Source organism: Rattus norvegicus, chromosome 6 (assembly GCF_021556685.1).
Source record: "Rattus norvegicus strain SHRSP/BbbUtx chromosome 6, alternate assembly SHRSP_T2T, whole genome shotgun sequence".
In the NCBI taxonomy this organism is placed as follows: domain Eukaryota; kingdom Metazoa; phylum Chordata; class Mammalia; order Rodentia; family Muridae; genus Rattus; species Rattus norvegicus.
Window position 1 is genome coordinate 78,828,646 of NC_141539.1, and position 26,395 is coordinate 78,855,040.

At 42.8% G+C, this 26,395-nt stretch overlaps 2 protein-coding genes and 1 non-coding gene across 8 annotated transcripts in view; 2 read left to right on the forward strand and 1 right to left on the reverse strand.

Moving 5' to 3' along the window:
* The window catches only part of Baz1a (bromodomain adjacent to zinc finger domain, 1A), a 93,176-nt gene extending 79,644 nt beyond the window's left edge, over window positions 1–13,532 (reverse strand). For 5 of the 6 annotated variants that reach the window (XM_087553199.1, XM_087553198.1, XM_087553197.1 and 2 more), the window contains exons 1-3: window positions 13,358–13,532; window positions 12,858–12,999; window positions 1,086–1,364 (exon numbers count right to left, since the gene is read on the reverse strand). Coding sequence is in view for 4 of the 6 variants with exons in the window: in XM_087553197.1 (XP_087409323.1) it covers window positions 1,086–1,364; window positions 12,858–12,970 (392 nt within the window). In the remaining 2 variants the exon portion in view is untranslated. 6 annotated transcript variants of the gene reach the window in all.
* LOC148005248 (uncharacterized) lies at window positions 13,032–15,519 on the forward strand (the record flags this gene model as incomplete). Its single annotated transcript, XM_087554995.1, has 1 exon — window positions 13,032–15,519. A coding segment is annotated over one exon (651 nt), but the record flags the coding sequence as incomplete, so codon positions are not given.
* A 9,453-nt stretch (window positions 15,520–24,972) lies between these two features.
* On the forward strand, window positions 24,973–25,080 carry LOC120093303 (U6 spliceosomal RNA). Its single transcript, XR_015623656.1, has one exon. It is a non-coding gene; the product is annotated as a U6 spliceosomal RNA (small nuclear RNA).
* The last annotated feature ends 1,315 nt before the right edge of the window (window positions 25,081–26,395 follow it).

The window sequence follows — 26,395 nt, forward strand, 5'->3', positions numbered from 1 at the left end:
CTTTATAAGCACTTTTTCTCTTAAAGGACCTGGTTTTGTTAGAGCACCCACATGAGCTCTAACAACCATCTGTAATTAATTACAGTTCCAAGCGAACTGAAGCCCTCTTTTGATCTCTGTGAGAACCAGGCGTGCATGAAGTGCATGTATTTATATGCAAAACACCCATATACATAAAGTAAGTAAAATTTAATAAAAATTATAGAAGGCCAATGTAGGGTACTATGTGTAAAAGTGCTTGCCTGACAACCTGAGGCTAATACCCAGGACCCACATGGTGCAAGGAAAGGTCCTACCTCTCAGTGCCTTGGTGATATAGGTATAGGGTCTCATCTATCCCAAGTCAAATTGGCTGTGCAGCAGAGGATGAACTCCCCACCTTTACCGCACAGGATCTGGGTGTGCTGAGACGATAGGAGAGCACCACTGCACTCGGTTTATAGAGTGCTGGAGATAAACCAAGCGTCTCAATAAAGGTATATGAAGTTTTTTAAGAGACAGAAATATACAAAAAGGTGGACATGTTCAAGATCTAGTTTTGTTAAATAAAAGACTGAATGCCTTCCTTCAAAACACAACTATATTTAAACTATAATTTAGTATGAGGATATGGTAGATCTCATTATTTTAGGCTTCTAAAACATGGAATGTCCGTGTAAATGGTTTATTTCATAGTAAATTAAAGAGGAAACAATTTGTATAGCAACATGATGTCAAATACATTGAAGTGCAGGGTTATAGGGAACATTACCTATTATGTTAAAAGGAGGATGTGTCTGGATGTTTGTGCAGATACGTGCCACATGCATGTACATATTTTTGGTGGCATCTAAGCGGAAATATATATAAAAAGTAGACACCACAGGACAATATGTGGGCTAACAGGGTAGCTAGAAGGAAGCAAAGAACGATTTCATCAGATCTCCTTTTCTATATTTACACGGTCTTGTTCTGTGGCTCAGGCTAACCTAGAACTGACAATCCTCCTGCCTTAGCTTTATCATCAGCATGCCACATCACGCTTGGATTTATTTTGACTTTTGAGTAATTTATGCTTATCAAGAGGAAAATTAAAAATACTTTACCTTGTACCGTTGTTCCTAATGACTTCCACAGTTTCTTCAACAAAATATCGGTCCTTGATATATGCAAAGATATCATCGCAAATTTCATGTAAGCGTGAACGATGGGTAAGGTTGGTCAAGTATAAAACTGGAATAATTAGTGGTTCTGGGAAACTCTGGAGATCCTGCTTTGCTTTTCTCTCTGACTCAAGTGCTTCCTGATATGTCAGTCCAGGTCTGCCTGTCACAGCGCAGCTCCACACAAGGCTGTTGCACAGAATGGTTCGCTCAAAAAAGTCACTGAGAAAGACAAGAACAAAATCCCATTACCTGTCATTGCATAAACTTTACATTAAAACCAATATCTTCATGATCTTCCCCCATGCCACCACATTAACTTACTCTTTAATACAAAATTAGCGTCTTTAAGGTAGATGCTTACAATGCAGCTTATATGTGTAGCACAGTTGGACAAGTTGTACCAGTTTTGAAATTTGGAACCAAAATTAAATGCAAATTCAACCTTTCTTTTCCTTTTAATCTATAAGCTTTTGTTTTTGTTGAAAGGCACAACACTAATGTCAAATTAACCATGGCTTTTTATAAAAACCTTAATAGTAGAAAAATCAATCTGGGCACCTAACAATAAGAGAAAACGAATTATTTTATGTGATGAAAAAGTCAGTAAGTAGTACAAGAATTCTTAAGGTAAGAGGGGCAAACAATCTTATTTCAAGCTTGAGCCTTCTTTTGTTCTCTTTACAGTAAGCAATGACTTTACCTTTATAGAAACACAAAAGAGAAAAAGGAAAGAAGCTACAGCAATAAAGAAGGAGGGGGAGAGGGAGGGAAATCAAGTGTGGTGGCTACTTCTGCTTGTCAGCTTGACTACATCTGGATCAACTACAGCCCAGAAATGGAGGGCACACCTGTGATCCAGATCTTGAGGCCGGGAAATACAAGCTTCAGACCTGAATTGTGACTTGGAAAGACCCCTGCTTTTGATCCAGATCTTGAGGCACAGTGGCCATGAGAAGCTTAAGTCCAGGCAAGGTGGTACACTCCTTTAATCTGGGCCACATTTTCTGCTGGAGGCCTACGTAAGAACAATGGAAGAACGATTGGCTCTTCTTCACCTGCTTGCACTTACTTGCCAGCACATCTATTGGGACCTGCTTTTTCAGAATTCCAGCTTATACAGAAGACCAGCTAAAACACCCAGCCTCATGGGTTTGAGCTAGATCTTTGGACTTCCCATTCACAGCTGCCCATTGTTGGGTTAATTGAATTGTAGACTGTAAGTCATTACAATAAATTCCCTTAATAAATAGACATTTCATAAGTTCTATGACTCTAGAGAACCCTGACTAATACAGCAAGTGAGGAGGGAGAACTTGCAAAAGCAGAGATTTTTAAAATATTAAACAAAATCAGGATAATTAGCCGGGTATACGTGGCTCCCATGTAATCAACCCAGATTCAGCAGGCTGAAGTGGGAGAGCTCAACAGTTTCAAGGCCTCCAAAGTTGAGTTCCAGTTCTGCCTAAGCTACAGGTTAAGTCCCTGTCTCAAAAAACAAACCAAGGTGCCAGGAGCGCTGGCATGTGCCAGTACATGCAGCACCAGGCAGGTAGAGAGGCAGGAGCAAGCCTGAGCTACTTGAGATCCTACCTTAGAAGCAGAACAAAAGACCCAGGGTTATAGCTAGGGACAGGGACAAAGCTGCCACCCAACATGCAGTGCCTTTTTGAACAACAGTAGTCTCCTAATATGAAACTTTATTTCCTGAAAATCTACCTAGTTTCTTTTAAAGTGCAAGAAACATATAAAATAGAAAAACTTCAAAGAGAGAGTGGGTAGAAAAATGCACTGAATATACAAAAAAAAAAAAAAGCCCACAAAAATGTGTCTTTATAGACATACTGTAAACAGATGTTCCTATAGAGAAAGCAAGACTGGGAAGAAAGGAAAAATGTTGTGTGTGCATGATTCTAAACATTTCCGCATTATTTGAATTTTTATTTAATCATATACTCATGCATCATTTTACAAGAAGGTTCTTCTAAATATAAAATATTAGACACACAAAAAGTTAATAACAGGTAGCCAACTAGGAAGGAGTGTTAAACTTTGTCCTTCCTTGGAGAGTAAAAACATACTCTGGTGTACTTTTCAATAACTACATGAATGTACGAGCAATCATTCTCTAAGTTTCACCTTCCTGCCCTCTTCTCCCATCATTCTCAGAGTCATTTTGGCTATTGAGTCTGTCTAACAATTATCCCTATAGACACTCAGATCTTCAATGATCAAATATTTGGGGCATATTAGGATTGTTTTATTTGTATATCACCATAGCAACAAAAATTTTAAAAATCTATGAAAATCATGAGAAATCAATAACAATACAATGAAAGGGGTGATGATGGTGATGATATGATCACCATATGATGACGATAATAAAGATGAAAATGATAATACGATGAAGATAAAAATAAGGAAGGGGAAGGAGGAGAAGAGGAGGAGGTGGAGGGGCAATGACAACCACATACAAGCCGGAAAACTGACTTGGTTAAGAGCACTTACTGTTCTTACAGTGCACCTGAGTGTGAATCTTAGCACCCATATCAGCAACTCACAATTGTAACTCCAGCTCCCAGGAATCTGATGCCTCTGAACTCCTCAAGTACCCACACTCACATGCATACACCCATTCATGTGCATATAAACGTAATTAAAAATAAAAATTTTACACGTGCCAACTTAGATGACTCTGATTTTATTTGAAGATCCTCTTCTGAAGTATGTTTTGGTGCAACAAATAAATGGTTATTTTTCTAAGAGACAGCAGGTATACTAACAAGAGAATTCAGAGAAAGGCAAAATGGGTAAGGAAATTCTAGAACATTTTTTTCAAGTGGTATTAAATGTTAGGTTTTAAAGAAAGCATAAAGTTAGCCTGGTGGTGGTGGTGGTGGTGGTGGTGGTGGTGGTGGTGGTGGTGGTGGTGGTGGTGGTGGTGGTGGTGATAGTGCACATCCTAGCCCTTGGGAGGCAGAGGCATTTGGAGCTCTATGAGTTTGAGGCCAGCCTGGTTTACAGAGCAAGTTCTAGGATAGTCAAGGCTATGCAGAGAAACCCTGGTTCAAAAAACAAAAACAACAACAAAAAAGAAAGCATAAAGTTAAAGAATGCTGGGATGGGGTAGAGGAGTGGAAACTATTTCTAATAAGCAAGAAATAGAAAATTTGTCATAATAATCTATTAACTAAGATAGGAAAAGATAGAGCTGACAGTGATTTTCAGTATACACTAAAATGGATATAAAATAACATCAAAATCATTTATATTTCTGTATATTAAACCCTACTTCCACACCAACCATTTCAAGTGCTTAGTGGTCCATATAGCCAAGCAACAGCTTCTGTATCTGACAGCATAGGTTTCCCTGCATCAGCCAAGTGCCTAGGATACTTGGTGGGCCACAAGGCATGTGAAACTGCTGCAGGGTGACAGTTAAGTATAAAACAGGATTCTTTAGACACCAGAGTCAGCAATGTCTAAAATTATCAAAGTGAAAAATGATACAAGTGTATTAGCAGCCACTAGGCACCAGTTACCAGGTAGAAAAAGAGGGTAAGTGACAGCAAGATGGGTCGCCAAGCCTGACAGCCTGAACTCCATCCCCCAAGCCCACAGGGTGCAAAGAATCAACTCTCACAAGCTGTCTTGTGACTGATACTTTCATCCAGTGGTATCTAAACTCATGGGCATGCACACAAAGAATAAATAGGTAGGTAGGTCGGTAGATAAATGTAAAATACAAAATGAAACAAATCGGGATGGGAACCCAATGATGCAGCTGTCCTGCTTCTCCTATAAGGTTCCTTTATCTTTGCAAAACCTTATGTTCTTATATTTCCCTTGGTCTCTAGACAGCTTTTGTTACATTGATAGCCATGCACACAAAGCTCCAACCCCGAGGAGGTAGGAGGAAAGGTATACTCCCCACTGTGGCTGCCTATTGCCCTTCCTCACCTCTGCTCACTGTATCATCCTGCTGACACTTGGCCTTCACTGCACACACTCAGAATGATCGTTAATGCCAGATTCAAGGGAGCGGGGCACACTGTCACTTCAGCAGCCTCATTCCAAGTTTATTTTGCTATTGTAAGCAGAATGAACTATTTAATATGAATGACTTAAGCTAAGATAAATTATGTCTGCTTGATGACTATACTCTTCAAAAGGCCTCTTTAGGAGAGGGATACATTACTGTCTAGAAGCCAACTCTAGCCTTCTTTTGTATTTAATTTTACTGCACACAACTTCATCTTCATATCTAGTCTCTGCTTTCTCCATTCATTTGTATCAAGTGTGGGAGACACTGTGACCAGAATGTCTAAAATATTTGTTATCTGCTCCTTCAAACCCAAAACATACGACGGACGGCCTTTCCTCTTTACCATTGTTTCATAAGACAAGAGTCTGAGTACAAGGTAAAAATCCTTCCTAAAAACATATTCCAGAGTCTACTAATTCTAGTAAACAAGCCAAGATAAGAAACGAAGCACAACAGGATGTTGATTTGTTAGGGATCAGGAAAACTAAGAGCCTAGTGGAACATCACACGCAACTCAGATAATAGACAGAGTTCTTTACCTGAGGACTGAGACTTTACTAGCCAGATGTGAATGTGGTAAATGCCACAACAATCTACTAGCACTGCCCTCCAACCCACCCCTGCCGACAAAAAAGATTAGACATGCTAAAAATTAGAATTTATAATTTAAAATAGTCCATGATGCACAAAGGGTGAAAAGTAGAGCTTATAAATTTTAAAAGGTGGCCAATACTGGAAGGCTGGAAAATTACTAATAATTTTCTTCCCTCAGAGGGTCAGAAGTGCAGATCAGACCATGGCATGGCAGGATTAACATGCCGTATATTATAAAGATACCAGCAGGGTGAAAAATTTATTTTTATGCTCATTTATAAACAACCAGGAATGTTTTAAACAAACAAACTCAGGGTCCAGTTTTTAAAAGCCACACTAATAAAATTGTGTTTTGCATTTGTTCAGTGCTGCCTAAAACCTGCTGGTGCTGTAGAGCTGAGAACGGCAGTAATGAGCTTGGAAATCTTAAGAGAATTTGGCAAAGGTAAACACACCAGGGCCGGGTGTGGAAGTCCTTACTTTAAACTAATGGGTGTGAACAAGACAATTTTAAGTAAGACTCAAATGCATACTTCAGTGTTGTTTTTAATATACTTTCCCTTGCTTTATATGGGTCTTTTCGTCTCTTACCTAGAATCTTTCTGGCCCACCACATGTCCTTCAGGATCCACCTTACATACTCTCCTGTCTGAGGGCTTCCTCAGTTCCCAGCAAACAGTCATCAGCTTCCTCTGCCATGTTTCCACTATGCTGGCCTCATAGGAATAGATGGGACTTACAATGTTATGTTGCAGACATTTCTCACTAAGAAGGCAAATTACCTCAGCATTTTCAAAGTCTCTCCAAAGAAAAATGTCTGCCTGCCTCTCTCTCTCTCTCTCTCTCTCTCTCTCTCTCTCTCTCTCTCTCTCTCTCTCTCTCCCTCCCCCTCCCTCCTTCCCTCCCTCCCCCCCCCTTGGTTTTTCAGGGCAGGGTTTCTCTATGTAACAGAGCCTGGCTAGCCTTGAACTCTGAGAACCACCACTTCTGCTTCCAAGTGCTAGGACTAAAGGCATGCAGCACCATGCCTGGCTCCCCACATTCATTTATGTGCATTTAGAAAGAGGAAGAGAGGAAATGTCTAAGTCTAGCTTTATCACTTTTCTTTGGGTAAGTTACATAATCTCTCTGAACCCAGTTCCCCCTTCTATAAAATGGGGTTATGTTTCATAAACAGTTTATGTTAAAAAAAATTAAGTAAGATAATTCTGAACAAATGCCTATAGGATATGTGCACTCATTTTTGATAGATATTTTTTATTGTTCAGGATCTTTTTTTTTTTTTTTTTTCTGGAGCTGGGGACCGCTCAGGGCCTTGCGCTTTCTAGGCAAGCACTCTACCACTGAGCTAAATCCCCAACCCCTATTGTTCAGGATCTTATGTGCAAAGATCCTAAGACAGTGCTTCTCAACCTTCCTGATGCTGTGGCCCTCACAACATAGGTCCTCATGTTGTGCTGACCCCAACCATAAATGTATTTTCCTTGCTACCTTACAACTGTAATTTTGCTACTGTTATGAATTCTGATGTAAATATCTGTGCTTTCTAATGGTCTTCAGCTACCCCTGTGAAAGAGTCATTTGATCCCCAAAGGGGTCATGACCCACAGGTTGAAAGCCACTGTCCTAGAGGATCACCAGGACAGTAAAGAAACAATGTTAAAGGTACACATAAGACAAGGTTGAGCACTGGGAAGAAGAGTAGGAATTAATTAGCGTAAGTATCTGAGGACGTCTGTCCTGGCAACCTCTTGAGGGCAAGCAGAGGAACAACAAAGCTTTAAAAGACACAGAGCTTAAGTCACTACAGATAGGATAAAGCAAGCAACGAAGTCTGTCCACGGAGCATGCACTGTGTGTTGGGAGTGCAAGCACACGAGGGCCACATGGAGCGTTTGTGGAGGTCAGTTCTTTCCTTCCTCTGTGGCTCCCAGGATGCAAACAAACTCGGGGCCTCTGATCTGCACTGCAAGTGCTAAGTGATCTCGCCAGCCCAACTTTCACTGTACGTTGATTAATAACATCAGATTATAATAAATACCCTAAAACCCAATCTGTTGACAAAGAAAGCCAAAGGTGTACAGATGCCTTTGAATTACAGCTTTATTTAAAAAAAAATATGGAGTTGGGGATTAAACTCAGTGGTAGAGTGCTTGCTTAGCAAGTGCAAGCAAGATCCTGAGCTCAGTCCTCAGCTCTGGGGGAGGGGGGGTGAGGGAGGAAAAAATATATATAAAATGTGAATGTTTTGCTTGCCATGTATGCCTAATGCACCATGTATGTGCCTGGTACCCATGGAGACCAGAAGAGGGCATTGGATTGCCTGGAACTAAAGTTACGGACAGTTGTGAACACCAACGTAAGCACTGGGAATTGAACCCAGGTCTTCTAGAAAGCAACCAGTGCTCTTAACTGCTAATAGATTTCTCCAGTCAGCAATGACTTTCTTAGACAAGTAGTCTAAGCCCATCATCCCTTGAATCTCGAGTGGTCATTGTTTCATCAATAGAACAAAGATGACACTGAGACCTCACAGCTCTCTCTTGTCCCAAAGCGCCTCAAGATACCATCTTAAGATGAGAAAAGTCACCCTTCAGAGTCCCGCACATGCATCGGTTCATTTCTTACTTTACGAAAAGATCAGCTTTGCCTCCAATTGAACATAGTTAAGTGAATGAGCCCAGAGGATGCCAGCAAAACAACTGAGAAATCACACAACAGAGAGAGACAGAATGGGATATTATTTCAATCCATTAACTTTGTTTGGGGTGGACCATTACACTACAACTACTGATACACATATTTTGACTGATGAAAGCTATGCATTAAAAAAAAAAAAAAAACACAGTATAGCCTGCTAAGTATAAGATAAAGCTGAGAATTGGGCTTGTGGAGACAGGAAGATTTCTGTCCAAGGCCAGACTGGTTCAAAGAAACCCTGTCTCAAAGAGAGAGAGGGAGAGAGGGAGAGAGGGAGAGAGGGAGAGAGGGAGAGAGGGAGAGAGAAAGGGGTGGGGAGACAAGAAAGAAAGCTGAAAACATTTAGGAATCTCTGCTCTACACTGGAAAAAAAGACTATGGGCTCAACAATCAGGGACATGTGGCCAACTTATTCTCAAAAAGGAGCTGAATGCACCCAGTTTGAAGACACTAGTTTGAAAGATTCTCTACATTGCCTTGAAGAATGCATGCTCATCACACGGCTTTTGACTACAACGAGATTTTGTGTATCCTGTCATCAATGTGGAAACTGGCTGGTATGAAAAGCATTTTACCCCACGACAAATGGATGACACCAGGTGTGGTGGCACATTCCTATAATCTCAGCACTCAAGAGGATCTCAGGTTCCTAGCCAGCTTGGGCTACACAGCAAAACCTTGTCATTCTCAAGCAAATGGCGTTCTGATTTCTCTACTTACTACCTAGAGCCTAATCACTGAGGGGTGTAGTAAAGGTCAATCCTGAGCTGACACCAGAGAGCAGTTGCCATCTACAAAAACCTAGGAAGCTACCTTGAATAGCTTGTAATTCTAGCTCCTTTGTGCATATTTCTACAAACTTTGGCAACGGGAAGAATTAATTCTTCATAGAGGCAACATGTGACAGTAAACAGCAAGAAGCATATAAAGTAGAGGGCCTTAGAAATGTGAATTAAAATTCTAGTGCCAACAAGTGCTAAATATGTGATTACAATTTCAATCCTGGAGCTAAATCAACATCCCAACCCTTCCTCATTCATAAAAAGGGCTGAATTCAAAAGAAAGAGTGAACAAGCAACGAAACACAATGTACTATAAGCTAGTCAAATCTCTTCCATGGGAAACTCTTCATTGTAAATTTCACTTGATCTGGGTTGAAGCAAGCTGGATTGCCTACTAGTGTGAGGTGAAATCAGAGATGTGGAATTTCAATTCCAAACAGAAAAAAAAAGTCAGATATTAAATCACTAGATAATACAAGAAATCATTAAGAAATTATACTTGGGACTGGAGAGATAGCTCAGCGGTTAAGAGCACTGACTGCTCTTCCAGAGGACCTGAGTTCAAATCCCAGCAACCACATGGTGGCTCACAACCATCTGTAATAGGATCCAATGCCTCTTCTGGTGTTTCTGAAGACAGCTATAGTATACAGTGTATATAATATAATAAATAAATAAATCTTAAAAAAAGAAATTATACTTAAGATGTATAAGTTCTAGTATTAAGAGCTCTCTCTCTCAACAATTTACGACCAAAAATAAAAATTCTGAGCCAATCAAAATCATAGTATAAATCTTTACCTGCCTTGAACCTAAACTACGTTCTTTAATATGTATCTTTGCCTATACTTAATGTGCCATTTGTAGTAGGCTTTCAGAAAGCAGGTCAAACAGGTTAGCAATTAGTTCAGAAACATGCAGTCCAAACCATTGAAACAGAGGAACTTAATACTGTAATCACTGACAATCCATCCTGGTCACAGTCTCTCTCTTAAAGAACATAGAGTCTTAGAGAAAATGAGCTGGAATAGTTGAGAATCAAGCACTCTCCTCAGAAGGCAATCAGGACCACAGTTCGGCAAGAGGAGGCAGACAGAACACTATCTAGCAATGAAGAAGTTTCTGACAAACTAACCAGTAAGTTAGAGGTTTCTTGGGAAGTGAGCAAGGCTGGGAGGGAAGGCTAGAAATTTGCACTCAAGAAATAAAAAGGAAGCTGAAGTAACTGGGTGAGCATAGATAAACACTCAGATAAATACAAGATTTTTAATATAAAAGGTAAACTTCAAATTGCACAAACCAATTTAAGATGCAAGTTAAAATAGCTTTCTTTTTGTTTCTCTATTATCTATATTATATACCATTCACCCTAAATGCAGTTTTGGAAAGATAACTTTTTACCAATTAAAGGAATGGGAAGATAATTCAAAATAAATTAATGCAGCTAAATAAATGACAGTCTCGTATTTTATTACCAATCCAAAAATCATAAGAATTAAATATCTAAGAACATGATGCAATTTTGCTTAAGGCAAATGATCAAGTATGTTACCAAATTAATCATCTCTCTTAAACTTCCAAAACCTCAAATACTGGAGGGGAGGGGTACAGAGGGTTTTTTTTGTTTTGTTTTGTTTTGTTTTAAGCTATCTTTAAATGTTTTAATATCCTAAGACTACAAAACATACAATTCCTCACTTTTCATGTTGGAATGTGAAAAATATTTCAGCATTTCAGACTTCTCCATGATTAGAATAATTCATCCCAGGAACCAAAGGACACCAAAGGGTTTTTAATTCACAGGGGATAAAAGTCAAGTCTACCTTGCCCTCTACAGTGATGGCAGTCTCCTTTTGAAGTTTGGATTGGAAGGCATTGTTTGTGTTGAACCTGGGGTCTTCACTTTGTAATCCAGACTGGCCTAAAACTCATTCTGTGCCCCCCCCCCCCAGGCTGGCCTTGAACTTTCAGCCTCTTGAGTACCATGCCAGGAGAGACTTTTCAAAAGATTGCCTACGTAAAACCAAGGAAGAGTTTTGGGTGTAAGCCTGTTAACTATGTTCTTGGTACTCTTAAATTAAAAAACTATCAGAAATGTTCCTAAAGATTTTAGCTTAAACATTAGATGAAGACATTATCCTTGCACAGTCACTCAACTCAAATCCACCTAAGAAGTTACAAGAGTGCAGTCAAGGTAATAAAACAAGTCTGTACAGGAGTCCAGTGAGATGTGTACTCCTACTTAAAGGTACTGTTTGATGAAAAGTACTATCTACTTCTCTAGGTATATAACATGTTTACCTGTAACCCCTTCTAGGGAGCTGAAGATGGGGTGGAGGTGAGGGTGGGGATTACTTGCAACTCACTACTCTTTTCTCTCAGGTGGCTGTAGAGAGTGCCTAAAGACCTCCCTGGATCAGGCCTTTCTCCCAGGCCCCCACACTCAAGAAATCCTCCTACACACAACCTATTTGGTTGCTATTAACATACTGTTTCTAAGCCACAAAGAGTCTGCGTGGAGGATAAAGAACGAAAAGGGGGGGGGGGGTGTCCAGGCTGTTCCTGTGACGGATCAACTCGGGTTCTCACTTAAGAGTCCCTATTTAAACATGGGTCGCTGCTTCGTGTCACTGAGCCACGGAAACTCTTAGATACACCGAGCAATGACCTAAAAACTTGGGAGTTGAAGCTACATGTGCAGCAGCTTCGGGTTCTTATCAAAACAAAAGCAGTGGCACATGTCAGGCGGCCCACATGCGCCAGAGGAGGGAGTGGGGGGGGGGCAAGCTGAAGCTGGAGTTGAACTTGTCTAACGCCCCCCCCCCCAACTCCCACTGCCGAGCTCTAGGTTACTCGAAAGGAAAACCAGGGGCGTCAGCTGTCTCCCACTCCTTTCCCCACGCTCGGCCCGACTTCTTCCTCGCCGGTCTCCCGGGGGCGGAGACGCCGAGTTCCCCAGGGACGGGAGTTAGTCACCAAGAAGAGGCGGTGACAGAGCGCGGCTCTCGTCGCACACTCCCAGGCCTAGGCGGCGCGGGACGCGAGGCCGCCGCTCGCGACACCAGTACCCCAACGCCCCCGGCCCCGTCCTCTTGGCCAGCGAAGTAACCCCTCGCCCCTCTGCCGGGCCAGCATCTACTCCTGCCCCTGTCCCCACCTCAGCCCTGGCAGCCACCTACCACCGCCACCGCCACCACCACCAACCCTAAACGTCAGAAGCCACGCACGGCCGCGAAAACCCAGTCCGGGGCCGGCCGTTTCCTGCCCTCGGGGTCAGAGATTCCCTCTCGGGGCTGCGGGACCGCGGCGGCGCGCGGCTGACCCGGCGGGGATCCCGGAACCGGCGGCCGAGCGCGTGCGGCCGCGGCGGGGAGGGGCGAGGCGGGGAGTTTCCGCCCGCCGGCGAGCGCGGTGGCTCTGAGCGGTCGCCGGCCTCCGCGGGCCCCGCCGCCCGCTGCCCGCCGCCCCACGCGGTCACGGAGCGCGGGGGAGGGGCGGCCCGGCCACCCGTCACGAGCCCCGGAGAGAAAGAGGAGACAGACAGACAAAAGGGCGCGGGGGCGGCCGTCCCCGCTGCCCCGGCGCCGGCCTTACTCGTAGTGGCGGAAGATCTCGTTGGTGACTTTACAGTAGAAAACTTCCTCGTCCGGCCGCAGGTCCCCCGGCGGCTTCTGCCTCACGAACGGCTTTCGGTGAAGCAGCGGCATCTCTCGGCTGCGCACGTCCACCCGCGTCCCTAGCAAATTGGAGGGAAAGGAAAGCCGGTAAGGTCGGAGAGCTCCGGGGCGGCTCGGCTGCCTTTTGTGTGACAGACGAGTCCGGTCCTCCTCCCCGCCGGGGTGCGGAGTCTGTCGGGCGGCCGCGGCCCCAGCGCGCCCCGCGGGCGCCTCACAATGGGGCGGACGCCCCGCGGCGGGCGTGCGGCGGCTCCCTCCCCCAAGCGCCGCTCCGGGCCGCCGCCGCCGCCGCACCGCCGGTCCGGGGACTCGCAATGTGCTCGGAGTTAGGCGCTCTGGAGCTAGGCGGCCACGGACCCCGGGTGCCGCCGCGCTTTGTTCCCGGTTCCCCCGGACGCCGGCTGGAGAGCCCCTCACCTGCGAGCACTTGCCCGCCGCCGCACCTTCCCACGAGGAACGCCGCGAGGGCCCGGCCCGCCCCGCCCCGGAGTCTCTCCCAGCCGCCGCCGCTCGCGTTGCCACTGCCCGGCTCTGCGCGGGGATCGCGTCCCGCCGGCACTTCCCCGCCTCTCCGCGCTCCCGGGAAGTTTCTGAGCTACTTTCGGCTCTGAAGGAGGAAGAGCTGTGGGGAGGAGCTTTTCGCTTCTCGCTTCTACCTTTTTATTGGCTACTGGATGACTTTTACAGCCTGTCACTGATACAGGAAGAGAGGGCGAAGAGCCTGGGAGAGCTACATTATTAATTAATGGAGCAACCCCTCGTGAAGAATCAGAAGCATCCTCCATGTTTGAGATTATCGGCCAGAAGATCTAGGGAAAGCGCTAGTGTTCCTTAAACACTTGGCTGACAAAGTAAAGCCTTCATCTTTTCCAATGGGCCACCAGCGCTCAGCTTTTGAACTGCAAAGGGGACTCCGGTTCCGATTTAAATTGCGTTTTGAAGAAGGGAAGAATAAGAAACGAAGTTGCTAAAACTCTCAAAGTATTTTGCATGCGTAAACATCCATCTTGAAAGAAAGTACCTTTCTTGACACCAGTCTGTCTTAATACTTACAATTCAAAGAGTTTGATAGCTCAGGAAAAGGCAAAAGTTTGAAATGTCATCACATTTATATGATTCCCCCACATATTTAAAACTAAACACAGAATTTTTAAAAAGTGTAAGTAACTTATAATCTATAAGTAACTTTAAGGTCAGTGTTTAGTTCAATTAGAATCTTAATGATGTTGAATTTACCACTGAAATGTCTCATAAAACAATTTTCCCATATAGGTAACTTTCATAAATTAAAACAATTTTAATTCTTATAAGACTTGGGACTTTTGAATTGAAAATTATATTTTAAATTAGAAATCATAGGGGTTGGGGATTTAGCTCAGTGGTAGAGCGCTTGCCTAGCAAGCGCAAGGCCCTGGGTTCGGTCCCCAGCTCCGAAAAAAAGAACCAAAAAAAAAAAGAAATCATTCAGAATGTTCACTAGTTTTTAATCCCTTTTGCCGTCACTCTATTTGCTTACTTGCAAATTAACATGTAAGAATGAGTCCAAAAGTATTCCTGAAGAATAGTCATCCAATAAAATGTTACTTTTTTTTTCTAATTACTACTACTATGAAATGATTTTAAAAACTGGGATGTCCTATAGCTATTTGTACTTGGGGGGAAATGTTTAAAGTCTTTTTACCAGTTATAAACTTTTAGCAGATTATAAAACTAGCAAAACAAAATTTGGCAAAAGTCTATTCTATGGCACTTAAAAACCACTAGTAGTATTATGCATACACCTTTCTATATGAGCATAGTCACAGAAGCTTAGAAGTCTCCCAGTGGCAAGTATATACTTAAGCCTGTATACTTTTCAGAAAGTACACACAAAGATTTGGTGTTTTAAATTGACCTCCGAGTAATGTACAGAATAGTAAGTGAGAATTCTCTAAGGAGTCATTATTAATAGAGCCTACAACATAGTCGCTTAAAAGAGGAGAAAGAAGAAATTTTAATTTACAAGGTGTGTGGTAGTGTGTGGTGTGTGTGTGTGTGTAAGCATGCTAAGCCCCTAGCCTGACGTCTATATTAGCATGGTATACATAAAATCCAAAAGCCAAAATAATTGGTAAGCTAGAATGGATCAAACTCTCTGAATAATTCTAATTTACAACTTAACTGTTTGCTACATTTTAAAAATTGTTAAAATTATCAAAAAAAATAGTTAAGGTAGGCAGGCAAATGGTTCTGTGGTTAAGACACTTGTCACCACACCTGATTACCTAGGTTCCATTTCCAGATCCACATTTATGGATCTCCCATAAATTTTCCTTTGACCTCTTTTGTGTTCCCCACCCCAATAAGTAAATATCATTTTAAATTTAAAAAGCAAGTATATTTTTATTATAAATACAAATATTGACTATTTAAATTATTTTACTATGCCATGAAAGTATTTTGTTATTTTACCAAAATACTATTATACTCAATTTTCAGTATACTTATTTTCTGGGTTATATGTATTCGATTTGTGACTGTTAGTAGATGTTATTTCAGAATTATGTAAGCTTAGAAAATTAAAATTATCATATGCAAAAGTTTGTTTTCTTGTGGTCATTAGAATGAGAATGCCCCCACCCCACCCCACCCCAACCTCCTGCAGGCTCCTGTATTTGAATGCTTATTCTCCAGGGACTGGCACTCTGAAAAGATTAGAAAGATTAGAAGGTGTGACCTTGTTGGAGGAACTGTGTCACTGGAGGTGGGCTTTAAGGTTAGAAAAGCCTATGAAAGATCTCTTGTCCTCTGCCTGTGGATCAGGACGATCTCCCAGCTAGTCTCTAGTCAGGCCTCAGAGGTCTGGAGCCATTATTTACACAGCAGACTGGGGGCCTTCGATGACGTAAGGATCAATGCAGAGCATAGTTATGTTCTAGACCTCTGCTGCCCGGTAGAACCACCTGTGAGGGTTTGAAAAATACTGATACGTTGGTTGGGTGGGTGGTTGGTTGAGACAGCGTTTCTCTGTGTATCAGAGCCATGGCTTTCCTGGAACTTGCTCTGTAGGATAGGCTGGCCACAAACTCACAGAGATCTGACTGCCTCTGCTGAAGGGTTGGGGCTGGGGGTGGGTGCTGGGCTTAAAGGGGTGAGCTATCACAGCAGGGAATTCATATTGTGATGCAGCCTTCTCGCATTCGGATTAGGAGGTATAGGATGTTAGTAAACGAACAATTGTCTATGGCACTTAATAGTTCATGTTTTTGTAAATGCGTATGCTGCAGGCTTTAAACCAATCATATCATTTTCATCTCAAGCTTAGTAGAGATTTTTGTCTTTTGATTTTGCAAATGAAGCCACTGAGGCTGGAGAAGGTAGGTGTAGTTAGTACACCAGCATCTGAATCTGGAAGTATAGATGCCATCCTTCTGTCCTTACGTCCAAAACCACACGCCCTACTCCTATTGTGTACTTATTTGCTATTCAAGCCCAGCAGCAGTGATGGCACATGCCTTTAATACCAGAGGCAGAGGTGGGCACAGCTCTGTGAGTTTGAGGCCAGTGTGGCTTACAACACTACTTCCTGGACTGAGAAACCCTATCTTGAAAAACAAAACAAAACAAACAAAGAAAAACAAAGATTTGCTATTTAAGCTCAGATAGAAATTGAAACAAGGAACTTGATTCTATGTTCAAGACAACCTAGAATGTGCTATTAAGGATGGTTGTTAATGGGGCCTGCAAAATGGTTCACTGGACAAAATGATTGCCAAACAAGACCATGACCTGAATTGAATCCTGGTAGCCCTCTGACCTCCACATGTACACCATGGCACATGTTAATCCATGCATCATATACACACAAGAAGTAAAGTAAAAATAAGTACATTTAAAGTAAAACTATTACAAAGAATTTTATTCACCATGAAAATGCTACAGGAAACCATAGAGTTTTTTCAAGTTACCTGTGAATGAGGGAAGCCTAAACATGACATGAAGCACAAAATTCACAGTATTTGATTCCATAAAGTAAAAATTACAAGATTTGCATGACAGCAGTTACACAAGGGTGAAATACAAAAATCAAACTGGGAAAAAATATTTGCAACTTGTAGACGGGTTTCCCTACTAGGTGAAGAATTCTTACAATCACCCAAGGGGAACAGAGTAGAAATACAACTGGCTTTTTAAACACTCTCAATCCCCCGAGAATAAGAGAAATTCAGGCTGGGACTACACTAAGCAGTTCTCATCTTGTATAGTAAAGGCCACTACCATCTTGATAAGTCTGTGGGAAAACAAATTTCTATAGAGGGGAAAATAGACAAAAAAAAAAAAATCTACGTAAGATCACAGACATGCTAGAAATTCCATGTGTAGGAAGATATTCCACAGACATCTCAATGTGAATATTTAATTGTTGGAAATGTCAACAATTACATAAATTGTGCTACATGTATACAATGGCTAGTGATGGGGTATTAAAAAGTGCAGAAGCTGAAGAACAAACGGTACGTGAACATTTTTATGGCTTAATATCCTTACATACTTGCTTGGTATTAAAATACATCTAAGGGCTATAGGGAGGGCAACTACTGCTCGTGCACAGGGCTCGGGTTCCATTCCCAGGACCCACATGGTTTCTTATAATCATAGCTACAGTTCCAAGGGATCTGATGCCTCCTTCTGACCTTCATGGGCATTCACTCGAGACACATACAAACATGCAGGTGAAACACTCAGGTACACAAATCTAAACGCTAACGCTATGACGCAGCTGGAAGAATAATCTAGAAAACATTGGTTGCCTCTGGGCAGACAGACGGTGTCTAGCAGAGAGAGCTGAAGGCAGACTTCACTGGAGAAGAATGAGTGGAAAGATTGTAAAGATTGAAGAGTGGAAGACAGACAGGTGACTGACAGTAATGTTCTCCTTTATGATAGGAGATAAAAGTTAAATAGGTTTAGAACTATAAAAAGTAATTTTTATAAAAACAGAATTTTATGAAAACATAGATATCTTATATAAATATACATAAATGATAAATTTATAAAAATGTAAAGACCTGTGTTATGGGTATCGCACAGAGCCTTGCTCCCTCTATGACAAGGACTTGGCACATATTTGTTGGATCCGTGGATAGATAGGCATACAAAACAGAAATTTAATTTGATTATTACATTATTCGATGCAGAGTCAGGTGAACACCTGCTTTCATCCTAATGTGGAGATAGAATGTAGATCATACACCTAAAACCTACCTGCATTATCTTTGCTGATTGTACCTTACAGGATAAATTGTTACTATGTTCAGCCAAATCTGTTGTTATCCAGATATACAAGGAATAAATCAGTGGCTTTAAAGATGGATGACAGAGTTCCCTTTAATCAGTGGCAAACCAGCGTTTTACGGGTTCACTAATATCTGACAAGGCATTTACTGACTAATTTGTTAGTGGAGTAGAGAATATTAGGGTATGGTTGTTCTTTTATTTCCCCCTTTGTGTTCGTGCTACAGTCCACAAGCAGGGATCATTGAAACTACTACTACTTGATTTTTAACTAAAAAATATATTCAGGACAATGCCTGGAATACAGCCGGTACTCAATACCCACGGGGGAGAGTACTACTGTCTCTATCCTGTTTCTGAAAGGATTCAGAGTTAGGATAGCATCTCTTACCGTTTGGCTTCTATACTTGGAATTGGATTGCCAGGAAATGCTATTTTAACATCGAGAACTGGCCATCTGGCTTTACAAAAAGTGCACTCATGTGGCATCACATACATCCAGAGACGACAGGGTACCGAGGCAGAGCACAAATCAGCTGCCAGCCCGGAATAGTTTGAAAATCCTAAGAATTCCACAAGAAGCATGCTAATTCCACAAGCTCCTGTAAATGAAAACACTTAGGGTTTTCTCCCTTTTATGTTGGTTACTAGTATCCTCTCTAGAACCTGGGAGTCTTGCCCCCCATGTGATTTCTATTGTCTTAATGTTTGGTTCAAATGCTTGTCTCTCTTACTTCCTTAGCACAGTTGGGACTTATTTTTTTCGGCTATATTTCTCTTTACAGGCTGAAAGGAAAGTTTTACCTCAAGCTACCAGTTGGCCACTTTTCTTCCACTTTGAAACCCTTACACTCTTGGCCTTCAGAATCTAGTTCACCTATCTGACCAAGTATCTTTCCCAAGCCAAATACAAATATTGACCTCCCCCAATTTTTTTTTTTTACTTAAAAAACAGATGTATTTGTTTTGCACATGAGTGTTTGCCTGCATGTGTGTATGTGTGCCACTTTCGATCAGTGCCTGTGGAAGCCAGAAGGGGGTGTCAGAGCCATTAGAGATGGGGTCACAGATGACTGCTGGTAATGTATGGGTGCTGGGAACCTCATATGGATCCTCTGAAAGAACAGCACGTGCTCTAACCACTGAGCCATCTCTCCAGCTCCAAACCTTCCAATGTTAAATATTTTGCCTGCCTCAAACTGCCACCCTTAAAATAAGAATCTCACACGTAGTTCTGGTGTGGTGGGCAGAGTAAAGCCCCGCAGAGGTGTCTGTGTCTCTATGTTAGTTTATGCAAGAAACTCCAAATGTAATTAAGGTTAAGGGCCTTGAGGTAGGCAGATTCCCCGGTTGCATCTAACCTAACTTCAGGAGTTCTTAAAAGTAGACACTTATTGGGGTTGGGGATTTAGCTCAGTGGTAGAGCGCTTGCCTAGCAAGCTCAAGGCCCTGGGTTCGGTCCCCAGCTCTGAAAAAAAAAGAAAAAAAAAAAGTAGACACTTACCAACTATGCTTTTTTTTTTTTAATGCACTCCTTTGGGGGTAGGGGAACCCAGAGCCTAACACATGGAGGTGAACACTTGCTGCTGAGCTCTCGCCCAGTCCCTGACTGTGGTTAGAAAGAGCAGAAGATGATTGCACAAAAGTCAGAGGCATGTGGCACTGCTGGTTTGGGATGAAGAAACTGGGTCAAAAGCCAAGGAATGCGGTTATCTCTAGTCAAGGTCTCCACAACTGGGCTACATCCCCCAGCCAGTGTGGTTGTCTCTAGAAGCCAGAAGGGTCAAGATTATCCCCTAACAAGGTCCAAAAGGTTGATGCCCCTTCTATACCTTTATTTTAACCTGCTGAGACCTAGTTTGGGCCCCTGACTTAACTAAATTTATGGTAGTTACATAAATTTACACCGGCAAAAGACCCAGTTTAGAGTCTGAAAGAGTAATACTTTCAGATGCTTAATGCTGGTTTCTATTGCCATTCACATTTTGTAAGCAGTTAATGCAAACAGCTTTCAGGTATTTGGTATTTGATTGTTGCCCGTCTCGTGAAATCAGATGTGGGACTTTTTCCCCACTTGTGTGGTCACATCCATGCTCTAGATTCATACGTTCAAACTTTAGATTTTCAGCTTAGAGTTGTTCGGCCTATGCGATCATACACATGCAAGATGGCATGCATACAGTCAGGGGACGATTATAAAGGCACAAAACCATTAGGGCAAAACCCTGATTAGATTCTGTCTCCTCAGACCCTGAAGGGATCCTGCTCCCATCAATCACCTATCTCTAAACAGCAGCTTCACCTCGGACCGATGCCCCAGGCTCTGAACCAGTGCAGGTCTGTTTCACAGGGGAGGGGAGGGCTAAGGGCTTTTATCCTCCTTTTCAACTCATACTTTCAGGAGGAGTTCCATGATCCCTTCCCCATTCTCTGTATTTGTGGCGTCTTTACCTACCCTCTCTACTTCCTCCTCTTGCTACTCAAACTGCCCTTGATTCTGACTCCTGACACATCCAATACACTCTGCGCTGGAAGTCCTCAGCCCACTCACTCCAAGGCATTCTCTCTACCCCAGTCTCAGTCAGGTCCAGCCTCGCCCTGGTGTTTGCGAGCTCCCTGCTATCTCTTCCCTCATCTCTCCTCAGGGAAGCCTTTCCCAAATCTGCTCCCCCACCACCCTTCCCCACCCCGAGTACAGTAGCTGTCCCTATTCTCACTGAACATGAGCTCCTCCAGGGTCTGCTTTTTTCTTGAGGACCCTGTTTCAGCTTCCTGAAGCCTTACGATAAGTGACTTTCAAAACTGACATTATCGGGGCTGGAGAGATGGCTCAGTGGTTAAGAGCACTGACTGCTCTTCCAGAGGTCCTGAGTTCAAATCCCAGCAACCACATGGTGGCTCACAACCATCTGTAATGAGATCTGATGCCCTCTTCTGGTGTGTCTGAAAACAACTACAAGTGTACTTATAGAATAAATAAATCTTTAAAAAAAAAAAAAAACTGACATTATCAAGATGAGTCTGGGAGTAGAAGGTACTGGATCCATCCGGGCAGAGCCTTTGAGGCAGGGAAACTACTGGGCAGAGAGGAGGTAGAAGCCCAATCACAAAAGGAGCCTACCACAGCTCTCCCTTGTGGGCTCTCACTCCCTAAAGTTGTACTCTGCAACTGATGGCAGGCCCTGACTCTTTGCAGAAGGGAGACTGCAGGGTTGGAGATTTAGCTCAGTGGTAGAGCGCTTGCCTAGCAAGCGCAAGGCCCTGGGTTCGGTCCCCAGCTCCGGAAAAAAAAAAAAAAAAAAAAAAAGAAGGGAGACTGCATAGCTTTTATTATGATGTGTCACCGCAAGTGTTATTGTTTATCTGTGCCTTCTCTGTCAATTAAACTTTGCCCACGTATGACTGTGTGTAGGTGACAGCATGCTAAGGGAAGGAGAAAAGTGACAATGCCAAGATTTCAGGCCTGGGAGTCTAGAATAGCAGCAACAGCATTAGCAGAAATGGAGTGAGGAGGGAGCAGAAATACCGCACTATGGACTGTGGTGGCTCCTGCCTACAATCCTAGCCTCCTTAGGCAGGTGGATTGTGCGAATTCAAAGGCAGGCTGGGCTACAGAGTGAGCCTTTGTCTCAAAAATTAGTAATAAAGATATTATTATTATTATTATTATTATTATTGAATTGTTTCCAGAAATGGGAATTGAGAATGTCCTGAAGTTGATATCTGCCCGTTAGTCAAATCTGTTTTCTACTCTTCCCTTTCTTCAGGTAACCTCCCCACCCAGCCAACCCACCCAGCCAAGTGCCCACCTACTCATGGTGTTCAGCAGAGCTATGAGATACTTCAACTTTGTGATCATTTCTAGATATTACCAAAAAGCCCTTACACTCCTGGCCTTCAGAATCTAGTTCACCTACCTGACCAAGTATCTTTCCCAAGCCAAGTACAAATATCGACCTCCCCCAATTTTTTTTTAACTTAAAAAACAGATGTATTTGTTTGTTTGTTTGTTTTTTTTGTTTTTTTTTTTTGGTTCTTTTTTTCGGAGCTAGGGACCGAACCCAGAGATGTTTTGGACATGAGTGTTTGCCTGTGTGTGTGTGTGTGTGTGTGTGTGTGTGGGTCTTCACCGACCCTCTGCTTGTCTTTGAAGGCATCCCACACTGACTCTGTTGAGTGTGCCCCATAGCAGGTTTTCTAGACAACCTCTTTCCCACTTTCCTGGCGGCTCTGACCAGAGTTCAGTCACTTTTCGCTCTAACCTTTAACTGAGCAATCACTTGCTTCCTGCTCTATTTACAGAGCCCCCATGAGAAATAGGTAGTCAAGGTAGAAACGTGGAAGGTACCATGAAAACCCTTCTCCCTTATTATTTAAGTTCAGTTCCATCATAAATATACTTACTTTGTGTTCTAGAACTTTCTGGTAGGAGAGGTGGTTTTGTCTTCTACTAGGTACATATGCTTTTCTCTCACCTTGTATTCTAAAAGGTAAGCTTTTACTCCTATCCCACAATAAACTGTCTCCCTATTTGTTGTTTGTTTGTTTTGAGATGTGACCTCACTATACATATACCCTTGGCTAGACTGGAACTATGTAGACAAGGCTGGCCTCGAACTCACAGAGATCTGCCTATTGATGCCTCCAAATGCTGAGATCCAAGGCGTGTGCCACGCCTGGTGGTCTGATCCTGCTTAGTTAGAGAACCTGCACAGAAAATAATGATACGTATTTGACTTGAAGAACTAAGGAATCAAATATTTAAGACATATCAAATATCAGGGAAAGTTTTAAAAATAATTTTATAAAAACAGAACCTGGCCATGCATAGTGTCACGTGCTTCTGTGAGTTCAAGATCAGCCTGGTCTACATACTTATTTCCAGGCCCTCCCCACCCCACCCGAGCTATATCATAAGACTCAAAAGAAACACCACCAATAACAACAGCATCCCAGCATCCCCTTCCTCCACCCCACACACAAAACATGATAAAGTGTAGTAGTGCATTCCCTGTACTCAGGGAGGCCAGGCAGGGGGTCATGAGTTTGAGGCTAACCTAGTCTACAAAATAAGGTCCTGCCTCAACCAAGGGCTGGGCCGGTGAAATGCTCAGTAGGTAAGGTGTTTGTTATGCAAGCCTGGGGACCTGAATTCAGTCCCTGGAACCCATAAACAGCTGGGAGGAAATAACAACCTAAAGTTGTCCTCTGACCCTTACATTGTACAGTGGTATCCACACACAATAATATTTTCAATAAAGAATACCGGGGCTGGGGATTTAGCTCAGTGGTAGAGCGCTTACCTAGGAAGCGCAAGGCCCTGGGTTCAGTCCCCAGCTCCGAAAAAAAGAACCAAAAAAAAAAAAAAAAAAAAAAAAGAATACCATAGGGCTGGAGAGATGGCTCAGAGGTTAAGAGCACTGACTGCTCTTCCAGAGTTCCTGAGTTCAAATCCCAGCAACCACATAGTGGCTCACAACCATCTGTAATGAGATCTGATGTCTTCTGGTGTGTCTGAAGACAGCTACAGTGTACTCATATATAATAAATCTTTTAAAAAAAGAGTACCATAATGTATGTATGTACGTATATATGTATGTATCTTTTCTCATTTTTTTCCTCTGTGCAACCCTGGCTGTCTTGCAGTTCACTCTGTAGATCAGGCTGGCGTCAAACTCAGAGATGTTCCCGCCTCTGCCTCCAGAGTGAGTCCTGGGATTAAAGGCACTTACTACCTTTACCACCACCCAGTTTACAATAATTTCTTAATCAAAATAAAAAAGGGCTTGGGAGGTGACTCATGGCAGACACATGCCTAACATACTGGGGGCCCCAAGTTTAAGTCCCCAGCACTACAAAAGATAGAAATAAGAAGGTACAAAAATTAAATTTGAAAATCTCTTAGCATGTTGCCAGTACTAACCTTAAGAACAATGAGGTCATAATGACTCAGATGAAAGGTATTTCAAACATCTTGTATTATTCTCATTCTGTAGAAAATAGGAATAAAGGAAATTGGACTGTGGAATGTAGCTAGTCAGGTTAGAGTGCTTGCCTAGAGTGCAGGAAGCCTGGGTGTGGGGGCTTAGCGTACACTATGCTTGTTAGCACATCCCTATCATCCCAGCACTCAAGGACAGTGGCAGGTCGATCTCTGTGAGCTCAAGCCCAGCCTGCTCTAGAGTGAGTCTAAGATAGCCAGGGCTACACAGAGAAACCCTGTCTTGAAAAATCAAGCCAAAAGGAATAGGAGGAGGAAGAGAGGAGAGAGAGAGAGAGAGAGAGAGAGAGAGAGAGAGTTCATATTTAGCTGTTTAGTGGTTTGGGGGTTGGGGGGCATCCTAGACTCCAAAAGATGCCAATTCTAAAAACAAAAACAAGGAAAGCAAAAACTGCCCAAGGTACCACAGCATGTTTCCGTTCGACCACTGTTTCTGAAGGCTTTGGTACATCACATGAAGCCCATCTGAGAAATCAGAAGATTCTCGTTCTCTGGGTGTGTTCTTCCCCAGGAAAGTGCCAGCCAGAAGAACCATCCACTTTGGCTCCAGGAAAAGGAGGGTAACAGCCCTGCAGAGCTGCCTTTCGGAGTTTCTAACAGCTTTGGATAGCCGCAGAGTGTGCCAAGAACATTATCTAGAAAAATTATAGGGCTAACTGATTCTCCCCTGTAAGTATTCCTCTGCAGTGGAACACTCACTTAGCGTGTTAGAAGCTCCAAGTTCACCCCCTAATGCTGAAAAAAAAAAAAAGGCATAGTGGTCACCTCAGCAGCACATATGCTAATATTGGCACAATATGGAGAAAATTAGCATGGCCCCCGTGCAAGGATGGCCCCAAAAACTCACGAGGCTTCCTTTTTCTTTTTTTAAGGGTATAGCAGGAGCTGGAAGGCGGGGACTGCCAGCCATTAGGTGATCATATCAGGGAAATTCAAACATAGAGAAGAGTTTCATTTCCCTCCGTGCTTTGGGTAAGTTCTGTTTTATCAAACATGCCAGCTATCTCTGCAGTAGTTAAAGATGATTTACCATGCCAGAGAAACCGTAGGCTACCGCAAAAGTTCATTTGCTTGGACGCAGAATTGAGTTTAGGTTTCTATTCGTGTAGGAGACTAAAGTCCATCACCTATGGAGTGGACATTGATTCTAGAATCAGATTTTGGGTTTTGGAGACAGTGTCTGGACTAGAATTGGCTAAATATACTAGGCTGACTTCAAATTTGCAATTATCCTTCTGCCTCAGCCTCCTACACCTGGAATTTCTTAAGTGTTTATACATTAATTCTAAAAAGAGTTTATTATATAGACTATCATCAACACTACCTAGGCACTTGTAAATCAGAACGCTACATAGCACTAAGAACAGAACCCTACATACATAGAGAGGGAGGACCAGAATATAATAAAACATGATTAAGTGAAATGATTTAAACTTGCTCACACAGATGTGACAAGCCCTCAGTAAACCTTAGTATTAAGATCCCGTGGCATGGGGCTGGGGATTTAGCTCAGTGGTAGAGCGCTTACCTAGAAAGCGCAAGGCCCTGGGTTCGGTCCCCAGCTCCAAAAAAAAGAACCAAAAAAAAAAAAAAAAAAAAAAAAAAAAGAATAAGCAGAAGATAAGCATTGGGAATGCAAAAAAGTAAAACTTATCACATTAGCAGATCAAAAGAGTGAAAAATCTGAGCACAGAAGTGGTGGCACACGTGTTTGTCCTCGCACTTAGGAGGCAGAGAGGCCAGTGGATCTCTGAGTTTGAGGCTAGCCTGGTCTACAAAACAAGTACTGGGACATCCCGGGCTACACAGAGAAACCCCAAGCCAGTCTATAGTAGTCTGTGCCTATGGGGACTGAGACAGGAGGATCACAAAGTCAAAGCTAGCCTAGGCTATCTAGCCTACCTTAGGCTCTGCTCCCAAAGGGGAGGGGGCAAAACTCCAGAGTTATTTCTGCTTTAGTAAAAGTCAGAGCAACAGTGAAGGCATCATGAACCACAACGTCGGCTACATTTCCCTTACACCTGGCCTCCACCCGCTATCATTGCTATTACTCATATCGAGTCAAGATGTAGCTAATAGGGGCTGGGGATTTAGCTCAGTGGTAGAGCGCTTACCTAGGAAGCGCAAGGCCCTGGGTTCGGTCCCCAGCTCCGAAAAAAAGAACCAAAAAAAAAAAAAAA